This window comes from Cornus florida, unplaced genomic scaffold, assembly GCF_030987335.1.
Source record: "Cornus florida cultivar Cherokee Brave unplaced genomic scaffold, ASM3098733v1 CherokeeBrave_3.0.0_Hap2_Chr05, whole genome shotgun sequence".
In the NCBI taxonomy this organism is placed as follows: Eukaryota; Viridiplantae; Streptophyta; class Magnoliopsida; order Cornales; family Cornaceae; genus Cornus; species Cornus florida.
Genome location: NW_026775575.1, coordinates 52480924 through 52508513, shown reverse-complemented (window position 1 = coordinate 52508513; position 27590 = coordinate 52480924). Strand labels below are relative to the sequence as shown.

The following is a 27590-nucleotide window of genomic DNA, read 5'->3' as shown; positions in this document are numbered from 1 at the left end:
GGTTGGACCTGAAGACTGTGTTGTATGGGCTTTAGCGTTTTTATCTTTGACTTTGGGCTTGTGGGCATTTTGATGTAGGCCCATGGGATTTGCCCCTCGTATGTTGTACAGTGTATATATATATATATAATGTGCAATTATCTCCTGTGATTTGTAAAACACGAGAAAGTCTACAATTCCGGCACCTCTCAGCTTTTAGATCATCCTTGCTATATATACATGCAAGCTTGCAATCACAACATTTGCAGATTTTCTGTAAGACTGCAATCCATTTAGATTGCATGATAGAGAACTGAGAAGTGGATTCCGAAGTAGCAATGCTCTGGATCCTTTTTTATAGTGAATTTTGCTTTTCCACATTATTTTCTTGTCAATTATTCTTACAAATATGAAAGTCAAAAAAAAAAAAAAAAAAAAAAAAATCGAAGATATTCACTTATAAATATTTTTTTGAAAAATCAAAGTTCAGACGCTTGCTCCTTTTAATGAATTGTGATAAATTAAAAATTCTGAAGTCAAATTAGCCGGCCAATTGACCATGATAAATTGTTAAGTCAAGGAAGGGGCTCCGGTTACAAAAAAAAAAATAATAAATAATAATAAATAAAATAAATAAATAAATAAAAAAGAAGAAGAAGAAGAAGAAGAAGAAGAAGAAGAGGCGTTTGTTTGTAACCTGTAAAAGCGCGTTCAATTTGAAAAATAGCGTTGGACAAAAATGCCTTTTAATAAAGTTGAAGATCGGAGCGTTTACAACAACAACGCCAAATGGGCACAAAATCATCAAAGAAGAGACAAGAAGGAATAAGAAGAGAAGAGAGGAATTAAAAATAGATAGATCTTCTGTCATTTCAATGAAACTGCTTCATAGTTCTAAAAGATCAGTTTTACAAATATTGCTGGTAACTATTTATCACTCACTGTTTCCAAACCCCATCGTATACAGAACCAGTCCAGAGAGAAAGAAAGAGAGAGATTACAAGTGACATGATAATTAATTAAACAAGGAGAAAAGCAAGAAATTAAAATAAGAGGGAGAGAGAGACTGAACAAATAGCAAATGTAGGTACTTGTTCAAATAGCAAATATAAAATACAAACTATTATGGATAATTGAGAAAGTAACAAAGAACAACTAAATCGTGACACATTTATAACAACTTAGATCTGCTGGTACAATTTGACTATTTGCCTTCATCGATTTCCTTTCCCACCATGTCCTCAATTATTCTTCCTTGATCTTTTCCTCTTTCTATGTTGATCTCCTTCCACGATGTTTACGAACCATGTTGGTTTTTCAGTCAAGAAGGCCAGACAACCCATAATCAACCCAAATAATAATCCACACCCATATCCTATTACGACAACTTTCCAAGTAAATCCACTTGCAAAAATTGAATCACCTTCTTCATGCAGCAGTGTTGGTGGTGTCTCATCATTTGTACACTTCTTTGTCAATGGTGCTCCACACAATGCCTGGTTACCATAATATGAATTATTTTCAAATGTATCAAATTGTCGGCCTTGAGGTATCAATCCGACAAGATGATTCTGAGAAAGGTTCAAGCCGGAAAGAAATGTTAGGCTTGACAGTTGCCAAGGTATTTCCCCCACTAGTTGGTTCGAAGAGAGGTCTAATGACTCCAGAACAACCAACTTTGACAACAATGATGGAATACGACCGGTAAAGCTATTGTGGGATAAGTTGAGCAGCCGGAGAGAAATAAGCTTTCCAATGGAATTTGGAATCTCTCCCTGGAACTTGTTGTTCGATAAATCAATGGTTGTGAAGACTTGTAAGATTCTCACTAGTTCAATCTGATTTCCTTTCACCACCAACGTCACAGAAGCTCCATAATATAAGTCCCCCAAGTATTTCAAACCAGTTTGACCATCATCCTCATTCATCATTGCTTCGAATTTTTCAAAATATTTTGTTGGTAATGAGCCGTCGAACTCATTGTGCGAGAAGTCAATGATTCGCAACTTAGGGAAGGGTTGATCACTCTTGGAAGTAGTGCTTATTGTGCCTCGAAATCTATTAGATCTCAAGACAAGAACGTGCAGCTCTGGAAGATTTTCCATCCAATGGGGGAATGCGTCGCTTAACTTGTTGTTTCCAAGATCTACAACTTCCAACTTTCTACAGTTTGCCAAAGTTCGTGGAACGAACCCTTCCAATTGATTACCATTCAACCCGAGATTCCTCAAATTGTTGCACTTTGTGTAATTTGCTGGAATGGGTCCATGAAAGTGATTCATTCGCAGATCTAGGACTATGAGTTCACTGCTGAAGTTCCCCAAACATTGTGGAATCACATTGCTCAAACTGTTATTGGATAGATCAAGAAGCTCAAGATAACTCAAGTTGCAAATGGAAGATGGTATTTCTCCATTCAATTCATTCGAGGCTAGGTTTAGAGCTCGCAGTTTAGTCAGGCTTCCGAGTTGAGCCGGGATTTCACCCGAAATTTTATTTCCACCCAGTAGTAAATACATCAGGTTTTTACATACTGCCCACTTGTGTGAAAGTTGACCAGAGATTTGGTTGCCGTCAATATTGAACAATTGAAGATTACTATAATTATAAATGGTGTCAGGTAGCTCTCCATTCAACAGGTTAGATCTGAGATCAAGACGAAAAAGCAGTGTCAAATTCCCAATTGTTGGAGGAATTGGGCCTTGGAGCTTATTTTGTGACAGATCTAGCATCCACAAGAGTTTCAAGTTTCCAATCTCAAACGGGATGAAGCCAGAAAGTTGATTATTATATAGATAAAGGAAATTGAGCTGTGACAATAAGCCAATTTCTGGTGGGATTTTTCCGGTGAAGGAATTGTTTCCAAGACGCAATGAAGTCAAATTAGTCCAGTTAGTGAAGAAAAAAGAAAGATCTCACCGGAAAGAAAATTGTTGGACACATCAAAGCGAAATATGTTGGTCAGATTGGAAAAGGACAAAGGCAAGGGCCCAACAAATGAATTGATGCCCAGAGCCATGACAGTGAGATCAGTACAGAGGCCAAGCTCAGAAGGAATTGCGCCTGTGAAACTATTGTTCTCCAGATAAATTTCTTTGAGCTTGCAAACGTTAGAAAATTTCATTGATAATGGCCCCTGAAAAGAATTTCGGGCAAGAATAAGATATTCAAGGTTGGTTAAATTGGTGAACACCCATTCAGGTATTATGCCGGTGAAATTGTTTTCTTCCAAATTGAGATTTGTCAGATTCCTACAATTGGACAAGAAAACTGGGAATTCCAAGGTAAGTCGATTATATGATAAGCTAAGGTCTCTCAATGATGGCATGGCCGAGAACTTTGACCAGTCTGGAGTTTCTAATAAGTTCATTGCAAGGAATAAGAACTCTACCTTTAGAAGATTGCTAACTTGGTATGGAATGGCACCGCTTAGATTGTTGTCCCCAAGAACAAGGGATTCAAGCCTGGTTAACAATCCGATCTCCGATGGTATGGTGTGATAGAAGAAGTTGCTGCTCAGGTCCAAATAAGTGAGCTTGGAGAGATTGCCAATGGCAGGTGGAATTGACCCACTGAGGCTGTTGACTGAGAGGCTCAGATGCTTGAGATTTGGAAAAGAAGTGAAGCTGAATTGGTTAAGTGTTCCATTGAGACTTGCGTTGTAGAGACTTATCTCGGAGACAAATCTAGTAGTGTCACAGACAATGCCGGTCCAGTTGCAATGATTTTTGAGATTAGCAACTGACCATGAATCGAGGGAAGAAGAAGAAGACAAGCTGTTCTTCCATTTGAGAAGAGCTTCTGCTTCTGTTCTTTCCAAAGATGGTGTGATGTTCAGTGGAAATAAAGAAAGAAAGAGGATATGAATAAGAAAAATATTACACCTTCCGAAAGTCATCCTGCCTAGTTTTGTTTAAAGTTTCATTTTACACAGATGTATACTTGTTTCATCTTTTACAGGGGGAGTGAGTAGAAAGATGGTGTAATATAAGAAGTGACAGACAAATAGAAGAGCCACAAATACTTGTTATAGGACTAAATTTTCTTGAGTATAGACCAAGTCAAAGAACACTGAATTTTCTTGAGTATAGACCTAGTCATTAGAAATTGGGAATAACACTGAATTTTCTTGAGTATGGACTAAGTCATTAGAAATTGTGAAGTCAAGCAAGAAGCCGCGCCCCCCCCCACCCCCCAACACACGTAAAAACAGAAACTGTCGTCAAGTCCTTTTTAAATTTCTGAAAAATTTCGAAGAAATTTCCATGTCTCTAAGAGACAATACTGTTTGTGAAAAGTTTATGATATCATTACCTTGCAATTGCGCGAGTAGAAAGAGTTCGGGCCCCCCCCCCCAACACACGTAAAAACAGAAACTGTCGTCAAGTCCTTTTTAAATTTCTGAAAAATTTCGAAGAAATTTCCATGTCTCTAAGAGACAATACTGTTTGTGAAAAGTTTATGATATCATTACCTTGCAATTGCGCGAGTAGAAAGAGTTCGGGGCCACCTTTTCCATACGTGAATGCAAGTTTATTTTTTAATATGTGATTCTTATTTTTCATGGAACTGGACTTTTTTTTTTGAGTTTGTCCAAAAATACTTTTTTACATTCACAAGTGCCAAAGTCAAGCCTTGTACGTGCGTGTCACACTAACTTTCTTACCACGCATGAAACAATTTCTTCAATGCAAAAATTCGACACACAATCGGCCTCTTGACAAAGCTCAATTACCAATATCGGACAAAGCTCAATTTCTTTGGGTCTTGCACCTTTTTCAAAATCATTATGGACGAGCTAAACAATAATGTAAAGGAGTGTAAAATTTAGATTATTTTGAGTAGGTATACAATTAAAAGATACAGAAACACAAAACATATAATACTGGAATAAAAAAATGTAATTAAATGCCTATTTGCAGGCGGGAGAGTTGAATATATTGAACAAAAAAACACAAATTCTATGAGAAAGAATTAAAGAATATATTATCACTCAGCACCATTGATGCACAAGAACTCTCTTTCTTAAAGAGGAAAACAGTTCCCTGGGGCAACATCTCTGCCGTCTATTGTAATGGCATTCAAGAAACATCTCATCGATCAAACAAATCGCAAACCTCGGAATCAAATGAAATTCAGTCCATTCCACATCCATTTTCATCACCACAAAATCTTCAAACAAATAGGTTGTTATCACTGACCTTAGATATATCATGTGATGCTCTCTCTACGTGCTTCCTCAGCAAACATCCAGAATGTAGTCGAATGAACCCTAACCTTCTCTTTATGTGTAGTTTACTATCTCCATTTTTGTTCAGACGAAATTTCATTGTATATTGATAAATGTAGTGTCAAAAACTTAAAATTGCAAAATAAAATGATTTAAAAAAAATAAAAGTTCTCAATTTTCAAAACATGTCTTATTGTGATATAAATGTTCTTAAATCATGGCAAATCAGTATGTAAAAAAACAGGGATAAGGATTTCAAGCAGCTCTTGCACTTATTACTCTACATACTACCATGTATCCAAAGGGCCGGAAGTACAACTCTTAAGTCTCTCATGCCGTGTTCCTTCTTCTTCTCGACATTGGCTCTTTATCTTCCACCATGGAAGCTCATCCTCTCAATGCAGCGAAGCTACCGAGTGCCAAGGACAGAGCCACAGGTCAGAATATACTTGATGGGTTGGAAGCCATTAAAACAGGCAGCGGTCCAAGCACCGGAGCAAAGGGACATGGGTTCACCAATGCTCAAACTCTAGGGGTCAGGCCCAACTCTGGTCCCAGCCCTGGTGAGGGACATTAGCTAATTGTCAATGCTACTGTACGTTATGCAACATAGATGGATAGTTCTTCTTCCTAGGCTTCATCAACAATTTTTTTATTCTTATAAATTTCAGATTCATTTTGAGGTTATCACGTACTAGTTATTCTTAATTTTAAAGATGTGTAGAGCAAAAAGTTCATTATGTCTCGAATAATGTCATTTACGGTGTTTTATTTCAACATTTTATGTAATAAAGCCTTTTGTAGAATATACAAGTACTGTGTTTGTTGTTCAAATTAATAGCATTACTCCTAGTAAGTTATTCCTTCAAAACAATTTTAGTGCCTATGCTCAACACCATATTATATGAAAACACAACTCTAGCCAAATCTGACAGGGGTGCACACACTTGACACATACCGGAGTATCCTGACCTAAGTTGATAATATGTTTGAATTTGAACTAGGTAGTTGTTACAAGTGGTCCCACATCGAATTCGGTTGGAAAGTGAATAGGTATGGGTGTTAGCCTTATCTAATAGCTTAAATTTTTAGGTCGAATCGCAAAACACCCGGTTCATGACATTTAGTATCAGAGCCAGACCCATTACTTGATCCTATGTCACGCTAAGCGCTCAACCCGGAGGGATCCCAATTAGCAAACCCGATCTCAACAACGGCGTTGCGAGTTCCTCATCGAATTAGGAAAGAAAAATCCTTCCGTCGATGATTTTAGAGTAAAATTTCACAGCCTGATTTAAGTGAAGCTTGGTGCTTGGGCACATTAATTATTCAATATTTGGTGAAGACTTTGCATTACTATTACATACCCTTTTCCATATAAAGGATGATACTCATCAACCGTGATAACAGTTGAAACATAACATCCAAAATAAAGCTAAGGACCATTTTTTTGTCTTTTTCTATTCCACTTGTTAAAATTAATCTGAATATGCTGAAAAAAATTAATCTGAATAATAAGCTGATTGAAGCCCTTATATGGAATAAACATCATTCCACTGTGTTTTATGCATAGATATGCAAATTAAATCAATTTGCATTTTATAAGTCTTAATAATGGGTAGAATCTTTTATTATGGTTTCTATTATCCCAATTTTGTTTATCTTCCGGGAAAAATGGAGTCAACTTTTCGTCAGTGAACAGAAAGGAACATCGGCGGGGAAGATATCGATGGAGTCAACGACGTCTTGGCCGGTTAGGGTTTCAAGGAAGAGAAGAGAGCCTTGGAGTCCGGCGAGAGAAATGCTTTGGCGATCAGATCGGAGCGTTGAGAAGAAGCTAAGCGGAGGAATATTCTAAGTCAAGCTTGTCCCACATCGACTAGAAGGGTAGGGAAATATTTTTATATAACTAATAACACAATACCCCACGCATCTCACGCTACTGGGTATGATGGCAAGCGCCGGCCTTAACTTATTGAGAAGAGATGGATAGTCGTTAAGCAATAACGTGTGGACGGTAAAAGCTTTTTGGGCCGGCCCAATTTTCATTTATAACTTAACGACCCAGATTCCGTGCAAGTCAATTTCTTATTTTATTTGTAAATTGGACCTTTCATTTAAGAAAAATGGTCGAACAACCCCAACCCAGATTATTTATTTTATAAGGGTAAAATGCATTTTGTCCAATCCGGCGACCAGTGGATGGATTTTAAACACATGGCCCTCACGTGACAAACCTAAATTTACTTAAATGACCATAGAACCCTTATAAAAGGTAAAATACCATAGTCTCCTCTTCGTCTCCATCCTCACTGCTTCTCGCGCCGCCACCATCACCTCTGGCAAATGACTAAACTCACGTCTTCTAATCTGCGCCTCTGTCGCCGTGGAAACTATGCTCCGGTGGGTCAATCACAGCAAGTTTTGAGGCCAATTTATTGGGTTTTGGGGATCAACAATAGGATGCAAAACATGGTCGGCTTGATGGTGAAATAAAAGCGGTGGGAGAGTGTTGGCGTTTCATTCCAATTTTTGAGGACCATTTTTGTTAATCAAATTCCGAATGGAATCCTGAATCAAACCCCTCACTAGGTTACATATATATAACAGACAGACCCATCACACACCAAATAGTATTTTTTTTTTTGGGATATTATTTACGAATCAGATCCATCACATACCAAATCATCCTTTTTTTTCTTCCCTGCGCCAGCGTTAAGGTGGATTGAGGAAAAACAAAAAAAAGAAATAAAGAAGAAGGTTTATTGAGAAAATGATGAAAGAATGTTTGAGATATTGGTGTTGTTCGTTCATGGTGGACATGGTAGCCGTAGAAGAAAAAACAACAACCAACCAGAGGAAGCCGTCGCCGGAGAAGAAAAAACCACGGGAGCATGATATGAAACATTATGATGTGGCACACTTCTAGTAAAGGGGTAAAGTTTTGACAAGGTTGCCTATGTGTCGACCGTTTAGTGGCTCTTCTAATTACGGTGGGTCCCACATCATTTATCTCAGTCATTGTTCTACTACTCATGCTAATGCTGCACTTTCATTGAAGGGGTAAAATAATCTTTACATATTTTCATAGTTTAGGAGAATTATTTGTAATTAAGGAGGTTTGTTGCATTTGAGATATAATTGAGGAGGGTTTATAGCACTTTACCCTATTTTATATTTTGTTTATAAATTGGTCCTATCCTATTTTATTTAAGAAATGGACCAACGACCCGGATTCCATGTCAATTTTTTATATTTTTTTGGTAAATTGGACCTTCCCAACTTCATTTAAGAACAAAACCCGCCCTCGGCGATCCAGAATTTTTTTTTTTTTTTTTTTTTTATTATTTGTAAATTGGACGTATCTGATTTTATTTAAGAAATGGTCCTATCACTCCCGACCCAGATCCCAAGCAGGTCAATTTTTTTTATTTTATTTGTAAATTAGACCTCCCTGACTTCATTTAAGAAATTGTCCTACGACCCTCAACCTAGATCCCGTGCAGGTCAAATTGAGTCAAAAACGCGCCCATTTTTACAGTGTGAATCAAATGGTTATTTGTAAATTTTTTCATCCGATCTTTCATTATGCCCCACTCATTCACCTTCAAGAATAGCAAATATCATTTTTTTTATTTTTTTTATTTATCTTGCTCATTACAAAAAAATAAAATAAAAAGTTTGACCAGTTCTAGTTTTTCCTTGAAATTAGTAAAGCGTCCAAATCAGCAAGACATTTCATAAGCTTGTTTGAGCACTTATGCAAACTAAAAAAAACCTAGTTCACTTCAAAGAAAATTTTATCTTAACTAATAACTAAATATAATTAAATATGCTGTTGCCTTTTTCATAAAAAAATAAATAAATTAAATATGTTTTGGTGAGAGTTTCATGCACTGAGTTTGCCAATAAATTTTTTAAAAGGGTCTCTAAGTTTGAAATGTCTAAGAAAATCTAAAATTATTTTCACAATGAAGAATAACCAACTTAAGACCATCTCTAATGCAAAATGCTATTTTTGTATGTCAAAGCTATATTTTGAGAGATGCTAAGTGTCAAACTGTTATATTTTAACAATTCTACTCCAATGGTGCATTTCATCCAAAATGCTATTTTTTGATATAACCATCATTCTTTTTTAACTACCATTTCCAATTATCATTTTCGACTAAAATTAAGTCTAATTAAAACAACCATACACATAGACTAAGGAAAAACCACAAAACACAAATATAGTCCTGTGTGTTATACAAGAAAAGCTAAAGAAAACAAGAAGAAGATGGATATGACCATCCATGCAACAGTATTTAAATTGATGAAGAGTTGAATAGTTTTGATAAGAGTTGAAAGAAGCATCACACAAACAACCTGATAAAAATAAGTGAAGGAGCCAGATACTATCAAAGAAAATAAAAGGCATGGATGCCTATAAGGTGGACCTTGATAGTGCAAGATGCAACTCATTACAGATCAACCAAAATGAAATATTAACCATATTCTTCCAGTATGGTGAAAGTAAAACATAAGAGTAAGAAAACAATGAAAATTTCATGTCAGCTTGAACTGCAGAACTTATAGGTTGCAAATTCTATGATTTTGCAGAAATCTTCATCCCCCTACTGAAAATTCAGGCTATATTTGCATTGAATTATACTATGAAGTGAACATTTTCGAGTGTCTAACCAAAATAACTTGAGGGATTTATGTATTTGAGCTTCTCTGCTATCTATTGTAATGGCATTCAACAAACATCTCATTGATTAAACAAATAGCTCAAGTTTCCCACAACCTCGGAATCAAATTCAATTCAGTCCCTTCAACCAGTTTGCAAAATCAAATCCAAACAATCCTATTTCCTCATTTTTTCGACTTGGTTCACCATTAATTTCAAAAAACAAAGTCCCATTTCTCACCCATGCAGCATAAGTCAAAAGATTGTCAGCCTCAATTGCATAAATTTCAAAGGTTTTCTTCTGTTTTGGGTGCTGCCTTTTAAACCAACTCCCAATGCTCGAACCAGAATTCCTATAGTTGAAACATTCATGATATAAGGAATTTCATATCCGTTTGGCTTACCACAATTTCACAACATACTTCCGAAGCCGGATGAACCCATCCACACTGCAGGAAAACTAGAAATCAGAAAGCTGCGACGTCATGGCTGGTTATGGTTTTGATGCAGACTGTGGTGGAGTCCGGCGATGAGAATGAGATGGGAGAAGAAGCGGATGTTTTTTTTTTTTTTACAGAGGTGATATAAGCTTGTCCCACATCGACTAGAATGTGGAGAATTAGTTTGTATATAATTGTTCGTACAAAAACTTTTAGCATGAGTAACGAATTTGAAAGCCTAAAAAATTCTTGAACTCTGATTTAAGCTTTTAGAGCTGGCCCTCTACTATTACAGTACACTTTTCAGGAATAAATAAATTTAGACAATTCTATTCTTAATTTTATAAGTAAATAAATTTTCATTTTTTCAAATACTACCCTTTTAGTTAAGGAAATATATATTCGTTTAGTTATCTCTTCCCAATTAACGTATTGGGTCACTTCCAGCCTCTTCTTTTCCCTACTTTGTAAGAAAAAATAATTTTCAACAAAAAAGATATTATATAGAGGAATAACTGATAAAAAAAGAAAAAGAAAAGATGGGAATGAAATGGTAGTTTTGTATAGACAGTTGGTTAATTGACACATTAAACTATCATTTTTTGAAAAAGTACATAAGGTTAAGAAAGAAAGTTTATAGTACAAAGGGTAGTTATGGTATAATAAAATAAGAGATGATGCATTAATTATTTTAGGGATTTTTTGTCATTCATTTTAAAGAAAAAAGAAAAATGGAGTAAAAATATGACTTCCCTTAATTTTTTTAAATTTGATCATAAGGATGTTTGCAAATTTTTTTCATTATTTGCTAAAAAATAAAAATAAAAATAAAAACAAAAACAAACAAACCTAATTGAGGAAAGCGTCCAAATCAGCAAGACATTCAAATGAGTTTGCCATAATGCCAAACTTAAAATTATTCATTTTTTATTTTTTACTTTAATTTTTAACTTGCTTTTTTGATATAATATATTCTCCAACTTCACTGTTCTATCAAGGACTCCTTTCATGAAGGAGCACAAATAGTCAAATTGAGAAATTTATCAAACCATTGCTTTATTTATTTATTATTATTATTATTTTTTTTTACTCTGGCAATAAGAGAACAGCCATACGGCATCTACACAACACTTCCATAAAGAACAAGGCAATCCATAAAAAGGCAAACAAATTCTGAAGCAAAAATAAGAAAAATGAACACCAGGCTTTGAGAAAAACAACGAAAACCACCAAGTGAGACGAGCAGCAACGAGAGTGACACAAATGTCAAACCATCCTCAAGACAACAGCTCTAAAGTAACATCCACAAGGCGCCTCCGACAGGTGAAAAAACCACCCAAACCCCGCACAAGTCGGGGAGCACAAAAACCGACATACATCTAAGATCTAGCCGGGGACAACAAAAACCGACATAGATCTGAGATCTATCAAGAGAAAGAATAACAGATCCACCCTGTCTAGCCGGAAACAAGCCAAACAAAAGCGGATCTAGCAAAACAAAAGCAAAATCAGCATGAAAACCACCCACAGAGCGTACTTATTATTACATGTCTAATTTTATTTAACCCGTGGGAGGCAAGAAACATCACCCTCCCCACTCCCATAAAAGGGAACAAGGAGAAAATCAGATGGGGAAGACGAGGAGAAAATCAGATGGGGAAGACGAAGTGGAAGACGGGTTTTTTCTAATGGAGGTATTTTGAAATACTTCCATTAGAAAGAACTCATAACTATTCACATATGTATGTTGTGATGTGCCTGACTCGGCACACTCTATTCATGTTTTAGAATTTTTCTTCTATATAAACCTTTCTTTGAATCATGAAGAGGTAGGTCACTTTCAAGCACCAATGTTTAATAAGGATGCCCAATTTAAAAAATGAAAGAAAAAAGAGGAAGTATAAGTGTAATCTCAATAAAATGTTTGTCAAATTTTAGAATTTTGCAAATATAACAATAAGAACTCTACAAAACAATCTCAAATTTTCTATTGGATATTTGGAAGAAAAAAATCATTTTGTGGGAAAAAAAGAGCAATATTTTAATTAAAATTTTTATTTTTACACAAGAAATTCATACTCACTAACTTTCAAATGACTTAAATCCTTGACCTTATTTCAATATACAAATACTTAAAAGTAAGTACTCCCGAACTCACCGCCATTGCTATTTTCTATTCAATTACAAAATTTGAATATTAGAATGGAACAACCCTTCAACCTTATCTAAAATTAAAAAAACAAGGGGACCTTTTAGATAGTCAACTAGTTTCAAAGCAAAGATATTACCAAAAAAAAGAAAAAAAGAAAAACTAGTTCAAAGAAAAGTTCATCTTAACTAGTAAATATATATAATTAAATATACTTTGAGAACTTGTAAAAAAATTCAAATCCCATAATGACAAAAGCCTCCGACATTGATTGGCTAATACATAAAAAGAAATCAAAAAATATTTAAAAAGAGCTCAAGGTCTTATTAAATTTAAACTTTCAACTCATATAACGTTGCTTAGAGAAAAAGGTGTCAAAATCAGTTTGAGCAAATTTCTAAAAATGGAATAGGCATAGTTGACTACAAAACCCAAAAAAGACACTTACGGAGTGTTGTTGATCTACCAGCAATCATTCTACAAGATTTGAGGCATAAGTTTGAAGTCGAGAGCTGTTAGACGGGAAGTTGCAAAGTCAGGGACGTTTAGTGGATTAAGTCTTGGTAGAGCGAAAAGGCTTAAGTTTACTTTGCTTCATATATAGTGGATCTTTTTACGCTTGTGATAGCGCACAAAATCTCGAGATTTTTCAATTAGTTTCCCCGCTAAAATCCGGCGTCACTCTAAACTTTACTTGCCTTTAATTTGTGTGATTGTTTAAATAACCGACAATTTAAGTAGAGTAAATTGGATAAAGAAATGTATAAAGTCGAGAGCTGTTAGACGGGAAATCGCAAAGTCAGGGACGTTTAGCGGATTGAGTCTTAGTAGAGCGAAAGGGTTTAAGTCTACTTTGCTTCATACATAGCAGATCTTTTTATGTTTGTGATTGCACACAAAATCTCGAGATTTTTCAATTAGTTTTCTCGCTAAAATCCGGCGTCATTCTAAACTTTACTTGCTTTTAATTTGTGTGATTGTTTAAATAACCGATAATTTAAATAGAGTAAATTGGATAAAGAAATGTGTGATTGATCTTCTCTAAAATAATTTTTAAAACTTAAACTTTCCGCACCCTATTCCCGCATCACAACTAAACCAAAAAAAAACAAAAAAATGGCATTTTCTAACCCAATTTACTCTTACTCCACATCTAACATGCTAGGGTTGACTAAAGTGACACAGCCGAAGAATTATGACAACCAGCCTACAAAGCACATCATTACAGCATTATATATATATATATATCATATTGGGCTTCAGACTTTTTCAAATTGCCAAATTGGCATATAAATCTTTTGATGCATGTAAACTCTTTCAAATTTCTAATTTAAATTTAAATATAAATTTTGCTCATGGAAAAAATGGTTTCAGATCTCATTCAAGTGTCCAACAACCAAATTTTCAGGTGGATGTATTATAACCCTGAAAATAGTTCCCACATCGAATACGACCGTGGAGAATTATTTGTATATAAGTATTCCCACCACTGCGAAGCAGTTCCACTACCCTTTGTCTAAGCCTATTGGGCCGGCCCAATTACAATTATTGCAAATTAATTAAAAAAAACATCGGGATACAACTAAAAAAAACTCCTTCGAACAATGGCACAAGGCTCGTGTTTTGATGGGGTCTTGCTTTCTATCATTCTTTCATTGTAGATAATATATACTATTGTATAAGTTAAGACTCTTTTGTACATTAAGACTATTATATTTGTAAAGCTTTAAAATGCTATGTATCGAAACTCATATATGAGTTTAGTGTGAATTAATTAAATATAATGCTTTACAAAAACCCTTGGTTTAAGCTTTTTGGGCCGGCCCAATTACAATTATTGCAAATTGATAAAAAAAATATCGGGATACATAATTAAAAAATATATATATATATATTGAATAGAAAACTTTTTCTTTGTAATTGAGTAAAGGCATTTGAGTGGGTTTGCCATAATGCCAAATCTGCCATCAAATTGAGAAATTTATCATAACATTGCTTTGATTTTATTTTTTTATTCAATATAACAACTTTTTTTTTTTTTTAATAAAAAGAACTCATAATTATTCACATATATATGTTGTGAACCCCACCATTTATGTGCCTTACTCGGTGCTCTATCCGTATTTTAGAGTTTTTCTGCCATATAAATCTTTCTTTGAATCATGAAGAGATAGGTAATTTTCCGTACCACAATGATTAAATAGGATGCCCAATTTTAAAAATGAAAGAAAAAAGAAGAAAAATAAGTGTAAACTCAATAAAATGTCTGTCACATTATAAAATTTTGCAAATATAACCATAAGAACTTTACGAAAGAGCCCCCATTCCCACTCCAATTTATATAATCGGTTCCTCATAGTTGCCCCAAAAAAGACATGGCTCCACTGCGTTGGGGATATTTGCCATTTCTACTTGTGGCTCTTTTTTTTTCACAAGACTTAAGACATAAAATGAAATGAGGGTTAGGGTTTCTTCCCGTATGTATATATATAATTAACATATTTTAGTAATATATTATAGTATGTAAAGGTAATTTAATAAATTTATAGTATATTCGGGGTGGGGCAACCCTCTACCGAAACCATCCAAAACCCGTCGGCTTTCTCAAAATCTCCCATCTTCGTCTCTATTTACATAATCGGTTCCCCAAAATCACCCCCATCTTTTTCAAAGCAGATTTAATCTTTATGCATGAATTTGTGGGTAATCCCACTATTGGCATGTGATGAATTTATTAGGAATAATTTTAAAAAATTAAATATTATAGGAAGGATGAATTTGTGACTAAAAATAAATAAATAAATAAAATATTTGGAGATTTTTATGATCAAACACTTATGCTATGCTCTTTTAAAATAAATCAATCAAATACCCAATTTATTGGTTTAACTTTTATCGATTACCACCACTGATGCACAACAATCGCCCTCTTTCTTAAAAGAAGACAAATGTTCCAAGCATTGGGCGTATGTTTTTTTTATACTCCAGTTTCCAACAAACATCTCATCGATCAAACAAATAATTCCAGTTTCCAATAACCTGGGAATCAAATTCAATTGGACAATACTTGCATCCAACCTGGGTGCGTGGCCCAATAAGGACATGACAAGTGTCCTTTAACCCCTATTCATCTTAAGTTAGATATTACTCAACTGAAATGGGTTCACCAGGCAAAATAGTTATTTTATTTTATTTTGTTTTGCTTCCAGAAGAAACACAGTACTTTCTTTCTTTCCTTTTTTTATTTTTATTTTTTTTATTGCTTAGCCTTTCAATGGATGATGGACCACCAGAAAAAAAATAAAAATAAAAAATAAAAAATAAAATTAGGGCAAATCATTTCAGCCTCCATCTCTATTCTCATTCTCAACTCTGAACTTGCCCTCCCTCTCTCTCTGCAATCGCAAACTACAAAATCTACAAGAATCAGAAGCTCAAAACCTATATATAACAACATTTTTTTAGACAATTGCTTCAGCCGCTGTCTCTCAACTCTCAAGCTTGTCCTCCTCTCTCTGCAACTGCTAACTAGTATGTATAGGTTTTGTTTTTTTTTTTTTTTTTTTTTTTTTTTCTAAATCATCTAATCAAGCTTGTAATTCTTGTTTTGCACTATTTGGTGAAATTTTTTTTGGGGAAAAAAAAATCTGATGTCGAATACAGAAATTGAACGGAATGGGAGTGAGACCAAAGGCTTCGATTTGATATCGAATACAAAAATTGAACCGAATGAGAGTGAAATCAGAGGCTTCGATCTGATGTCGAATACAAAATTGACTTCGATCTGATGTCGAATACAATAATAGAAATACTAGGGCATCATCATCTCTTGAGAGAAATAGGACAAAAGGAGAAAGCTATGCATCATCTTCGCCTTGAGAGAAAGAGGGCAAAACGAGAAAACTAGGGTTGCTAGAGAAAGAGCAAAAGGAGCGATCATCCTGAAGCAAAGCAAAATAAAATAAAAAAATAAAAACAATTTTGCCGGGTGAAACCCATTTCAGTTGGGTAATATCTAACTTAAGATGAATAGGGGCTGAAGTACATTTGCCATGCCTTTATTGGGCCACGTGCCCAAGTTGGATAAACTTCATCCAACCTGGATTGGATGCAAGTATTGTCCAATTCAATTCAATCCCTTCCACATCCATTTTCATCATCACGAAATCTCTCTTTAACACTCTTCTTCAACCAGTTTGAAAAATTAAATCCAACAATCCTATTTCCTCATTTTTTCGACTTGGTTCACAATTAATTTCAAAAAACAAAGTCCCATTTCTAACCCATGCAGCATAAGTCAAAAGATTGTCGGCCTCAATTGCATAAATTTCAAAGGTTTCCTTTTCGCAGCAATGATTGATAAATCGATTATCCCAATAGGGTCCACTTTCGTTCCATCGAACCCCATCAAAGGATTGGACGCGGCTCGAATTGATGACGATAGGATCTCTAACTGCTCAAAGACTGCCTTAGTTATAATATTGGCACTACTGCCAGGGTCCACCAGGACTCTTTTAATCATACAGTTTGCTACCAGAAGACTAATAACAAGTGGATCTTCATGGGGAAGTTACACTCTGGATAAATCTCCATCTCTGAATCCGATACTGATATTACCCGAAGTGATAGTATTTTCTAAAGATAACTTCCTTAGCTTGTGGACAACCCTCAATTTGGAGCGGTACACCTCTTCTGACTCTTGGTCTTCCTTCAATTCTCCATGTATTGCATAAATGACCTTCACTTGATTACCTTTCACTTTCCGAGGATTAACTTCCCTCGGCCTTGTATGCTCCTTTGGCCAGAGATAATCTATTAGGTCTCCTCTGGCTATCACGCTTTCCACCTATCACCGAAGGGATCTGCAATCATTGGTTGTATGCCTATAATCCCTATGGTAGGCTTAGTGTTTGCTTTTGTCCCTCTGCTCCAGGGGTTGTCACATTGGTTGAGGGACTGTGAATCTTACTTTGTTCTCCTGGAATAATCGAGCCAATGTGAAACGGAGAGGTGTTACCCTCTCATGGGTCTTCTGTCTTTTCTCAGGTATTTGGGTGACTGGTGCTGAAGCATACTGGTTTCTTTGACTTTTTGAACTCGAAGCTTTTCCCGAGGCTTATTTTCTACCGTGACGAGGGTGGCATGTTGTGCTCGGTGGGCCACATTCTCCTCAAGTCGAATGTAAATTTGTTCCCAGGAATTAAGAGTCTGCATGTCCGGAGGGGAGTATTTGACTAAAGGGGTATGGAACTTAGTCCTTTGGATCATACCGATCTTGAATGCTTCTACAGCAGTCTGAGGGTGACAATCTATTATCTCCAAAGCCTCTATGTTGTATCTGGACAGGAAATCCTGTAACGTTTCTCCTATCTTCTGTCTTATAGTGAAGAGACTAGCGATAGTCTTTTTCTACTTCTTATTACCGTAGTATTGTGCTAGGAACATGGCGCACAGAGTTTCATAGTTCGGGATGGACTTGTGTGGCCTATTCTTGAACCATTTCAGTGCAGCTCTTGTTAGACTAGTTAAGAAAACTTTGCACATGAATGCGTCGTTGTGGTTATCCAGAGCCATCTTCTGAGAATAGTGATCGATGTGATAGGAAGGATCTCCCGTGCCATCGAACTGAGTGAAGGTCAGCATGGTGAATTTTTTGGGTTTGTTGATATAGTAGATCTGATCAATGAATGGAGTCTTCACCAGAGAGCCCTTATGCTCCCTGGCCATCTCGGCGGGTGTCTGAATCCTCAGGAGCTTCTTTTCATCAAAGACTTCCTGTACACCATCTTGAACGCCATTTATCCATACTGTGAGTTTGCAGCTGGATTCGGATTATTCGTCTTGTGTGCGATGAGGGTGGTTATCCGAAGCTACTGCCACGGTTCTCGTCCTTTGCTCCTGTCTACTCTCGTTGGCTTGAGCGTCGTTAATAGGAGGAATATTGTGGTTGGGGGAAGCTCCCACTACATTGCTTGGTGGTGGTTGTGGTGCTATTTGTGCCATAACTATCTGGAGAGCATCGTTCCCTTGCTGAAACAACGTAATCTGAGCTGTACTGGCCTCGTTTGCTTGATGGGGGGTCTCAAACTGTTGCAAGAACTCTTTTCGCATCTTTTGCATTAGTTCCATCTGTTGATCGGCTGCGGTTGCGGCTCCTCCGATTGACATCCGGGATCATACTAGCATAAAAGATTTCAAATCACTCGTGGGGGTATATTTTTATACGTTTCCCACAGACGGCGCCAAAGTGTATATGCAAATAATTTGTTTAACTAAAAAACCAAAAGAATTCATACAACTCACTCAAATAAAGAATAATTAATAACAAGAACAATTCAGAGGAAAGCTTGTAATGCTCGATGATCTTTATTGGAGGTCTAAGCCTTTATTTATATACAAAAAGATGGTGGAATTATGGTAGGATTCGCTATACTTGTCCTCCAATTCATTCTATATATAATTCTTTACCTATAAGGTTCTTCCTTTCTATAATTCTTTCCATGCAAGACTTTTCCCATGCAAAACTTCTTTCCATATAGGATTCTTTACTATGCAGGACTTGATTAGTCTGAACTGGACTTGGATTATAATTTAAATGGGCTGGTTGGATTTTTTAGCAAGCCGAGAGGTTAACATTAATAACCTTGGATCGATATTGACTTTACTTGGGCTTGATCAAGATTGGGCTTTGATGGGCTATTGAGGTTATACCTTATTTTAATGACGTGGGTGATTCTTATTGGAGGGGGATTTTTCCCTCTACACTTTGCCCCCAATTCCCTCCTAAATTGAACTACAGCTCCTAATTAGAAGAGAATTGAATTTGCACGATTGCCAATTTTACAAGAGGCGGTTTGAGACGTGACCATCGACATTCTGACCAAAAAAATTCTTTAAGGTTTGCTTTTATCTTCACTGAGTTCATTGCTTCGTCGTGATATTATATGGAGGAATAACTAATAAAAAAAATAAATAAAAAAATAGATGGGAATGAAATGGTAGTTTTGTCTAGACAGTTGGTTTATTAACACATTAAACTATCATTTTTCGAATAAGTACTTAAGGTTAAAAAAGAAAGTTTATAGTATAAAGGATACTTAAGGTATAATAAAATAAGGGATGATACATTAATTAGTTTAGGGATTTTTTTTCATTCATTTTTTTTGTATTTTTTTAAAAAAAGAAAAGAGTGAAAAATTGAAAATATGGCCTCCCTTAATTTTTTTATTTTCTTACTTCTTTTCTTAAAAAAAAAAAATTACAGTGTGGATCATATGTGTAAGTGCAAATAATTTGTTTAACTAAAAAGCCAAAAGAATTAATACTACTCACTCAAATAAAGAATAATTAATAACAAGAACAATTCAGAGAAAAACTTGTAATGCTTGATGATCTTTATTGGATGTCTAAGCCTCTATTTATATACAAAAAGATTTTAAAATTATGGTAGGATTCGCTATACTTGTCCTCCAATTCAGTACATATATAATTCTTTACCTACAAGGTTATTCCCTTCTATAATTCTTTCCATGCAAGACTTTTCCCATGCAACACTTCTTTTTATATAGGATTCTTTACTATGCAGGACTTGATTAGTCTGAACTGGACTTGGATTATAATGTAAATAGGCCAGATGGATTTTTTAACAAGCCGAGAGGTTAACATTAATAACATTAGATCAATATTGACTTTACTTGGGTTTGATCAAGATTGGGCTTTGATGGGCTATTAGAGAACCAATGAGGTTATACCTTATTTTAATGACGTGGATGATTCTTATTAGAGGAGGATTTTTCCCTCCACACTTTGCCCCTAATTCCCTCATAAATTGAACTTCGGCTCCTAATGGGAATTGAATTTGCACGGTTGCTAATTTTACAAGAGGCGGTTTGAGACGTAACCATTGACATTTTGACCAAAAAAACTTTTTCAAGGTTTGCTTTTGTCTTCACTGAGTTCATTGCTTCATCGTGATATCAGGTTAGTTCTTCTATTTTAATGATTTTATATTATGAGCACTTCATCCACCCACGACCTCATAGAGATTATGGATTCTAAAACCACACCTTCGTCGTTTCTTGTCCTTTTTAGAGTCCCTCCTCTTAGGGTTTCTAATTCCCTTAAAGCTACGAACGATTCTATTATGCGAATAGATGATTTTCTGCCTCAAGCGGAGGTATCCACTTCTAGATCGGACGGTATTTTTAAAAAAAAGGAGAGAGAGATAATTTTGTCAGTCCAGCGTATTAAGTTCACCATTGATTCCATAATGGAAAAGTTTGAGATCCCCAAGGGGGTAAAGATTGCTGAATACCCTAATAACGCTGATTTCAGTTCTGGTGAAGGTGTGGGTGAGAATGAATTGCTCTTATCTGTTGGCCATCTAAATGCCCTTCGTTTTTCCCTTCATCCTTTTTATCATTTAATCTTCAATAAGTTAGGCATTGCCCCCTTCAAGTAAACCCTAACTTTCTTAGAATAGTGTCGACTCTTCTTGTACGTCGAAGGTTAGAGAGTCTTGATTTGACTCTCACTGACTTATTGATCACCTATACTATTTCTAGACATCAGACCGAGTTTGGCCGTTATTATTTCACTTCTTCTCTTCAACAGAGGATATGCACAGACCTCCCCATTTTCGAAAAGAGATAGAAAGAGAGGATGATTATTGTTAGGGGGAATTGATATGTGTCTCAATTAAACAAAATTCCTGTTCCCCACAAATTTGGGATATTAGGTATAGAAGATTTATCTTCCTTTCATAAAAAATGCTCTGGTTGCTTCCCATATCAGGTTTTACTTTTTCGTCATATTTACGAATTTCTTGGTGTTTTTCAGTAACGTTCCCTTCTTCTGTAGCAAGGAAAAGTCTTGATTTCCTCGAGGAACAAGTTTAGAACAATCCTCCTTCTACAGAGGACATCCTTTCTTCATTCAATCTAAAGGAGCTTGCGTCTAGTGCTTTAGCAGCTGATCTCATAAATTTGTCACTTCCTTCTTTCGACAATTTTCCTCTAACTGATGAGGAAAAGAAAAGGGTTGAAGCTCTCAAAAGGAAAGCTACAAAAAACGAACCTCTTATAGTTGTGCGCTCTACTAAGCAAGAGAAGGAGGTTGAGGAATTTCCTTTAAAGAAAAAAGCTAAGAAGAATCCTCCTCTTTCTGCCAAAGGTAAAGGTATTGACCTTGGCAAGAACAAAGGAAAGAAAGACGAGGAAGTGGAGCCTGAAGAAGAAGTTCGGGCTTTTGTCTTGGCAGATAAAGGGGAGGCTTGGAAACCAACTTTCTCTAGGGTCGACAAATCAGTTCTTCATTCTGGAGATTCTATAGTCACCAATCCTTCTGCTGCACTGGAATTCATTCGTAGGATGTGGCTACCCAAATGAAAAATTGATGAACAATATGGGCTTGGATCAACTCCTTCCGTCTGTCCCTATTCGTGCTATAGAGGTTCGTCTTACCACTTTGCACCATTCTTCCTTGTTTTTGTAATTATGCTCTACTTATATCTTGATTGTCCTGTAGAGTCTGTACCATACCATGGCTTTATGTGCGACTGCTGAGGCTCAATCTTTCTCTATTCGGAAAATGGAGAAGGATCTTGTGTAATAATCAAAGTTTTTCATTTTATAGATTTGTGAATTCCGAGGACAGAATTCCTTTTGTTAGGGGGGAAGAATGTAATACCCCGATATTTTAAATGATTTATTAATTGTGATTAATTATTTTTATTTTATTTTTAAATGATTTATTTGATTTAATTTTAATTAATTGCGTTTATTTTAATTTTTAATTGATTTGTTTTATTGAGTGCTTAGATTAATTGTTTTATTTTTTTATATTTTGTGAATTATTGATATGATGATTGTTGTGTGTGTACTAAATTATTGATTAAATTGTTGGCGTGTTGATTTTATTAGTATGGTATAACTTAGTTGTGAATTTTTGTTTGTTTATGTTTTTTATGTAATTAGTTATTTTAATTTAAGTATTTATTTAATTATTTTATTTATTTAAATTAATTGAATTGGGCTTAAGGAAGGTTGGACCAAAGGATATGGTCTTGGACTTGGATGAAGCCTTGTTGGGTTAATTAATAAAGGCCCATGGTTAAGTGATTATATATTTAACAAGTGTTATGGAATGACACACACACACACACACACACACACATATATATATATTGATATATATATAGGTATATATGATTTAATTAACTAATGGGTTAATTATGGAAGGTGTATACATATATATATAATATAATATATGTTTAGAGATATATATTATTTAAACATTATTTTTTTTATTTGAGAATCCTAGTTGGAATAAGATTTGAATTTTTAATGTGTATAAATATACACATAAGGCTTCAGGGTTAAAAGTTTACATGTTAGAAAATAAGAGAGACAGAGAGGAAGAAGAAGGGCTGACAAGGAGGAGGTTGGATCTGAGAATGAGGATTTCGGAGTTGGAAGAGACAATCAAAGATTGAAGTGTCGGTTTCTTTTTAAAATCTTTAGGCAAGTTCTTTTCTAACTCTCCTCTTAGGACCCATAAGTTTATCACCTTGAGTATCAGAATTTTAGACTAAATTTATTAATTAAATTATGGTTAGATAGGAATAATTAAATACATAAATTATTATATTTGATTTGTGGATTATTTGATTTTAATTGATATATATAGGTGTTGTTTATATATTTTAAAATTAATCTATAGGTGGATCTATGATCCAGAAGGGTTTATTTCGGTTTCTTTATTTTTTGGAATGTTCCTGTAATTTTTTAGAATTTTTATGATATTTTTAGGAATTTATTAGAATTTATTTTCCAATTATTTGTTTGGTAAATTATATATATATATATATGTATGTATGTATTTTGTATTTATATATACTGGGAGGGTGTGTTTTGGCGAATCAAAAGGGGCTTCTGATTCAGTGTAGCGCGGCATAGCATAAGTTGGTGTGCATGTGAATCAAAGCCATTAACAACAATAGATTGATTCAATGTGGTACGGCGCATGGAGTTTTGGTGCGCCTCAGGTCAGAGACCATTGGATGAGGTTTGATTAATGGAAGGGATCTAGTGTGGCGCGGATCACAGGGATATGGTGTGCGCAAAAATTGAATGGCTGAGATGTGTTGATGGGGAGCGGCTGATCCGGTGCAGGTGAGCTTATGCGGCAGAGAGGAGGGTAGCCAACCAGAGTGCGCCACATCAGCAAGAAGGAGAAGCTGGCGCGTGGCAGCGCATGTGCAGCGCGCGTGAGCGCGTGAAGCCACCTGCCAGTATAGGGAAACGCGTAGAAGCATGTGCAGATAAATTGGGTGCGTGTGAAGGCGCGTGAAGCATGTGGGGAAGCGTGCAGGGTCTTGGAAAGTTCCTGTGTAGTCCGGTGAGGTCCCATAATCGATTTTAAACTTGTTAGGGTTGAAATTAACCATTAGAGGGTGTGTTATGGGTGTTCAGAGAGCCTTAGAGTGTTACTAAGATATTTAGTAGCGTTTAATTGGCAAAAATATAATTAATTAAATATTTTGCCATGGAACGAGGTGTGTATATATATATATGTATGTATATATATGATTTTAAATAATCAAATATTATTAAGAAAAGTGTTATACATATATATATATATATTAAATAATATATGTGTATATGTATATATTAGGTAAGATGATTAGTATTACCGTTATTATTTTGGTGTATCTTGATAGGCTCGTTATTAAATTAACGATATGCGTATAATATGCATGAGATGACTATGTATGAATTATCTTGTTGTTAAGTTGAAAGTTAGTACATGGTTAAATTGTAGGCATGGATGAGTTGCCATAGGCGTAAATATATTGCCTAAGTATTTGTATAAATAAAATACATACATAAGGAGGCATGGTTGAGTTGTCAATATATAAATAAATATATTTATAATGGCATGGTTGATTTGCCAAAAGTATAAATAAATATACTTAAGGAGGTATGGTTGAGTTGCCAATATATAAATAAATATATTCATAATGGCATGGTTGAATTGCTAAAGCATAATTAAATTGTTAGGTGTATTAGATGATTAAAATTTATCTATGGATACTGTATGTATAAGTTGGATTAGGATTAGATATTCTTAAATTAGAATAATCTAGTAGTGACATGTTAGTGTATTATTTTATATATATTAATAAAATAATATTGGTAGAGACATGGATGATTTGTCAAAGCCTAGGTATTGGTTATATGGTTTAAATAACTAAATTCATTATTGGCTTTTGGATTAAATATAATTTTCCTTGAATTATATTTTATTATTTAAATGATTAAATAATTATTTAAAATGGAGGTAAGATTAAAGGGGTTTCTCTTTAAAAGAGAAGGAGATTTGAATTGGTTTAGATATGGTTATGTTTTAGTCATGGTTTAATGGTTTTGAAAATTAATGAAACTATTAAGGGATGTGAAGGTTATACTATAAATAACTATTTTTACATATGCTTATCATTGTTTATTAAACCATAAAACATTATTAGGTTTGGTTTTGATCAGAGATGATCTACTTATTGGTTTTCAGATGTTTGGTAGAAAGAACTTGCTCGTAGGGTTTAACCCACGATTTATTTTTCAGGTTATTAGAGCTTTCAGTCTCGAGGTTGAGGATCCACAGTTGGGAGATTATCATTCATCTATTCATCTTGTGTACTTTTAAGTAGTATTGAATTATTAGATAATGTATTAAGGGGTCCTTAAGTTACGGGATTCCTGAGTTGTAACTGTTGAATAATTATTAATTAATATTTATTTATTAATTTTTTTCAGTGGTTTAGTTATTCTTTATTATTCATCTTTGTAATCTGTGCTTGTTTAAATTCTTTAATTGTTTTGATATTTCCCTGATTTTGTGCACGGATTTGATCAACCCGTGTTCCAAAATTAGGGGGTATCACATCTTGTTTCTATTGAAAAGAAACTTTCTAATGCGTTTATAGATATTAAGATGGCCTAGGGTCATCTTGCAGCTTCTGAAGCCAAGGTGAAGGAACTAGAAGCTGAGAACCTACGCTGGAGGGATGCAATTAATACCTGTACAACTGCTGGGAAACAGATGCAGGAGCGTTACTCCTCTTTGGTGCAATTGTCTAGTGCAAAAGGCCTTCCGGTTCGGCTTTGCTCAAGGCTCAGGTGGCAAGCTAAAGGATCCAGATGCTTTTGACAGAGACATAGAAGTGACTTTTCCTTATGCTGAGGGTCTAAAGGCCCAAAAGGCTGAGGTTCTATTTGCTGAGATGGTGAAGTCTCACCAAGGGGATCTTCCAGCTTCAAGTTCCTCAATTGCTCCAGCTACGGCTTCTGGGCAGAATGTGGTTGATGCCTTTGCTTCAGCTCCTTTTGATCCTAAAAGGAAATAAATTTAACTTTGTAATATTTGTCTGAACCAATGGATATTTGTTTTTGAACAATATTTTTGAATTGTATGATTGCCTTAACTTGCTCATTCTCTGTGTTTATATTTTCTTGGAGAATTTTTATGCCTATAAAACCTTCGGACTCTTTTTAGGGCTTGAAGTTATTTGTTTTTTCCTCGGCACTTTCTTATGCCTTAAAGAAACTTTGGTCTCCTTGTGAACTTCGGACCCCTTATGGTCCGAAGATAAAGGGAAAGGCAGCAAGAAGGGAGTTCCCATGATAGTTCGATCACTAACTGGAAATTGTTATACCATTTGGTGATCTAACTGTCAAGGGAACCCTTCTTATTATTGGCTTACGTGGTGCGAGTATATCAGTATTCGTTTTTTCTTGTATTTTTTTGATGTGGGACAGATTACTTGATGGACTTAGTATTGTCTTGGCCAAATATATTGGGCTTGAGAGTAGGACGCCGAGTGAAGGATATTTGCCTCCACTCGGGCTTATACCTAATTTTGTAAGACTACAAGCCATTAGATTATTGAGGTCCGAAGATTACTGCCTATTGACAGTTGCTTATTCTTAGGGACTTCAAACCTTTTATGGTCCGAAAGGAATTTATGTATTGTTTTGGACTCTTAAAGTCTGAAGATTATTATTCATCGGCAATTGTTTTATGCCTTAGAGGAATTTATCTTTCTCTTTCTCTTATGTCTCCGGACTCTTTGTGGTTCGAGAATTCGTGTTACTCCTCGGCACTTGTTTGTGCATTGGGGAAAATTTTGTTCTTGAAACCTTCGGACTCTCTATGATCCGAAGATATATTAAAAAATAGGCTTAAGAAAGAGTTTCCCCTGATATATAGGTCTTCGATTGAACAATTTCGCTTAAAGATCTATTTATCAGGGGGCATCTTTCTTGGCGGTCAACAATTATGGGATGAAACCATATATTGCACTCCCTTTTCTTGTTTATTTTCGATGTAGGACAATTTCTTTAATGGGCCTAGCGCTATTGGGCTAAGAGTTAGGGCCTGAGAGTGGGACATCTATAAAGAATATTTGCCCCCATTTGGGTTTAGACCCATTTGTATATATTCAAACTCTTGATGTCTGATATTTAAGTTCCTCGGCAGTCACTTATGCCCTAGAGGAATATTTCGTTACTTTCAGACTCTTGAGGTTAGAGGTTTTGAGTTCCTCGGCAATAGTATATGCCTTAGAGGAATTGATAACTTCGGACTCTTGGGGTCTGAAGCTTGAGGTTCCTTGGCAAAGGGATATGCCTTAGAGGAAATTATTGATAACTTCAGACTCTTAGGGTCTAAAGCTTGAGGTTCCTTAGCAATGGGACATGCCTTAGAGGAAATTATTGATAACTTCGGACTCTTGGGGTCCGAAGCTTCAGGTTCTTCGGCAATGGGATATGCCTTAAAGGAAATTATTGATAAATTCGGACTCTTGGGGTCCGAAACCTGATGTTCCTCGGCAATGAGATATACCTTAGAGGAATTTATTGATAACTTCGGACTCTTGGGGTCCGAAGCCTGATGTTCCTCGGCAATAAGATATGCCTTAAAGGAAATTATTGATAACTTCAGACTCTTGGGGTCTGAAGCCTGAGGTTGAGAAGAGGCCATGTTTGTAGAGTAATTCTCTGGACTCTGGAGGCCAAAGATTTAAAAATGATAGGAGGCCATGAAAAAGAGTAACCGTGACTG

The 27590-nt window shown here is 35.4% G+C and overlaps 1 protein-coding gene across 1 annotated transcript; it reads right to left on the bottom strand.

Moving 5' to 3' along the window:
• Positions 1 to 851: 851 nt before the first annotated feature.
• On the bottom strand, positions 852 to 2719 carry LOC132306463 (receptor-like protein 9DC3). Its single transcript, XM_059803848.1, has one exon. The coding sequence runs from the start codon at positions 2709 to 2711 to the stop codon at positions 1221 to 1223; it is 1491 nt and encodes a 496-aa protein (XP_059659831.1). The 5' UTR covers positions 2712 to 2719; the 3' UTR covers positions 852 to 1220.
• Between the last annotated feature and the right edge of the window lie 24871 nt (positions 2720 to 27590).

Excerpts from the sequence above, each read along its gene's own strand:
- LOC132306463 (XM_059803848.1), bottom strand. The coding sequence starts at position 2,711 with ATGCTAGATCTGTCACAAAATAAGCTCCAAGGCCCAATTCCTCCAACA.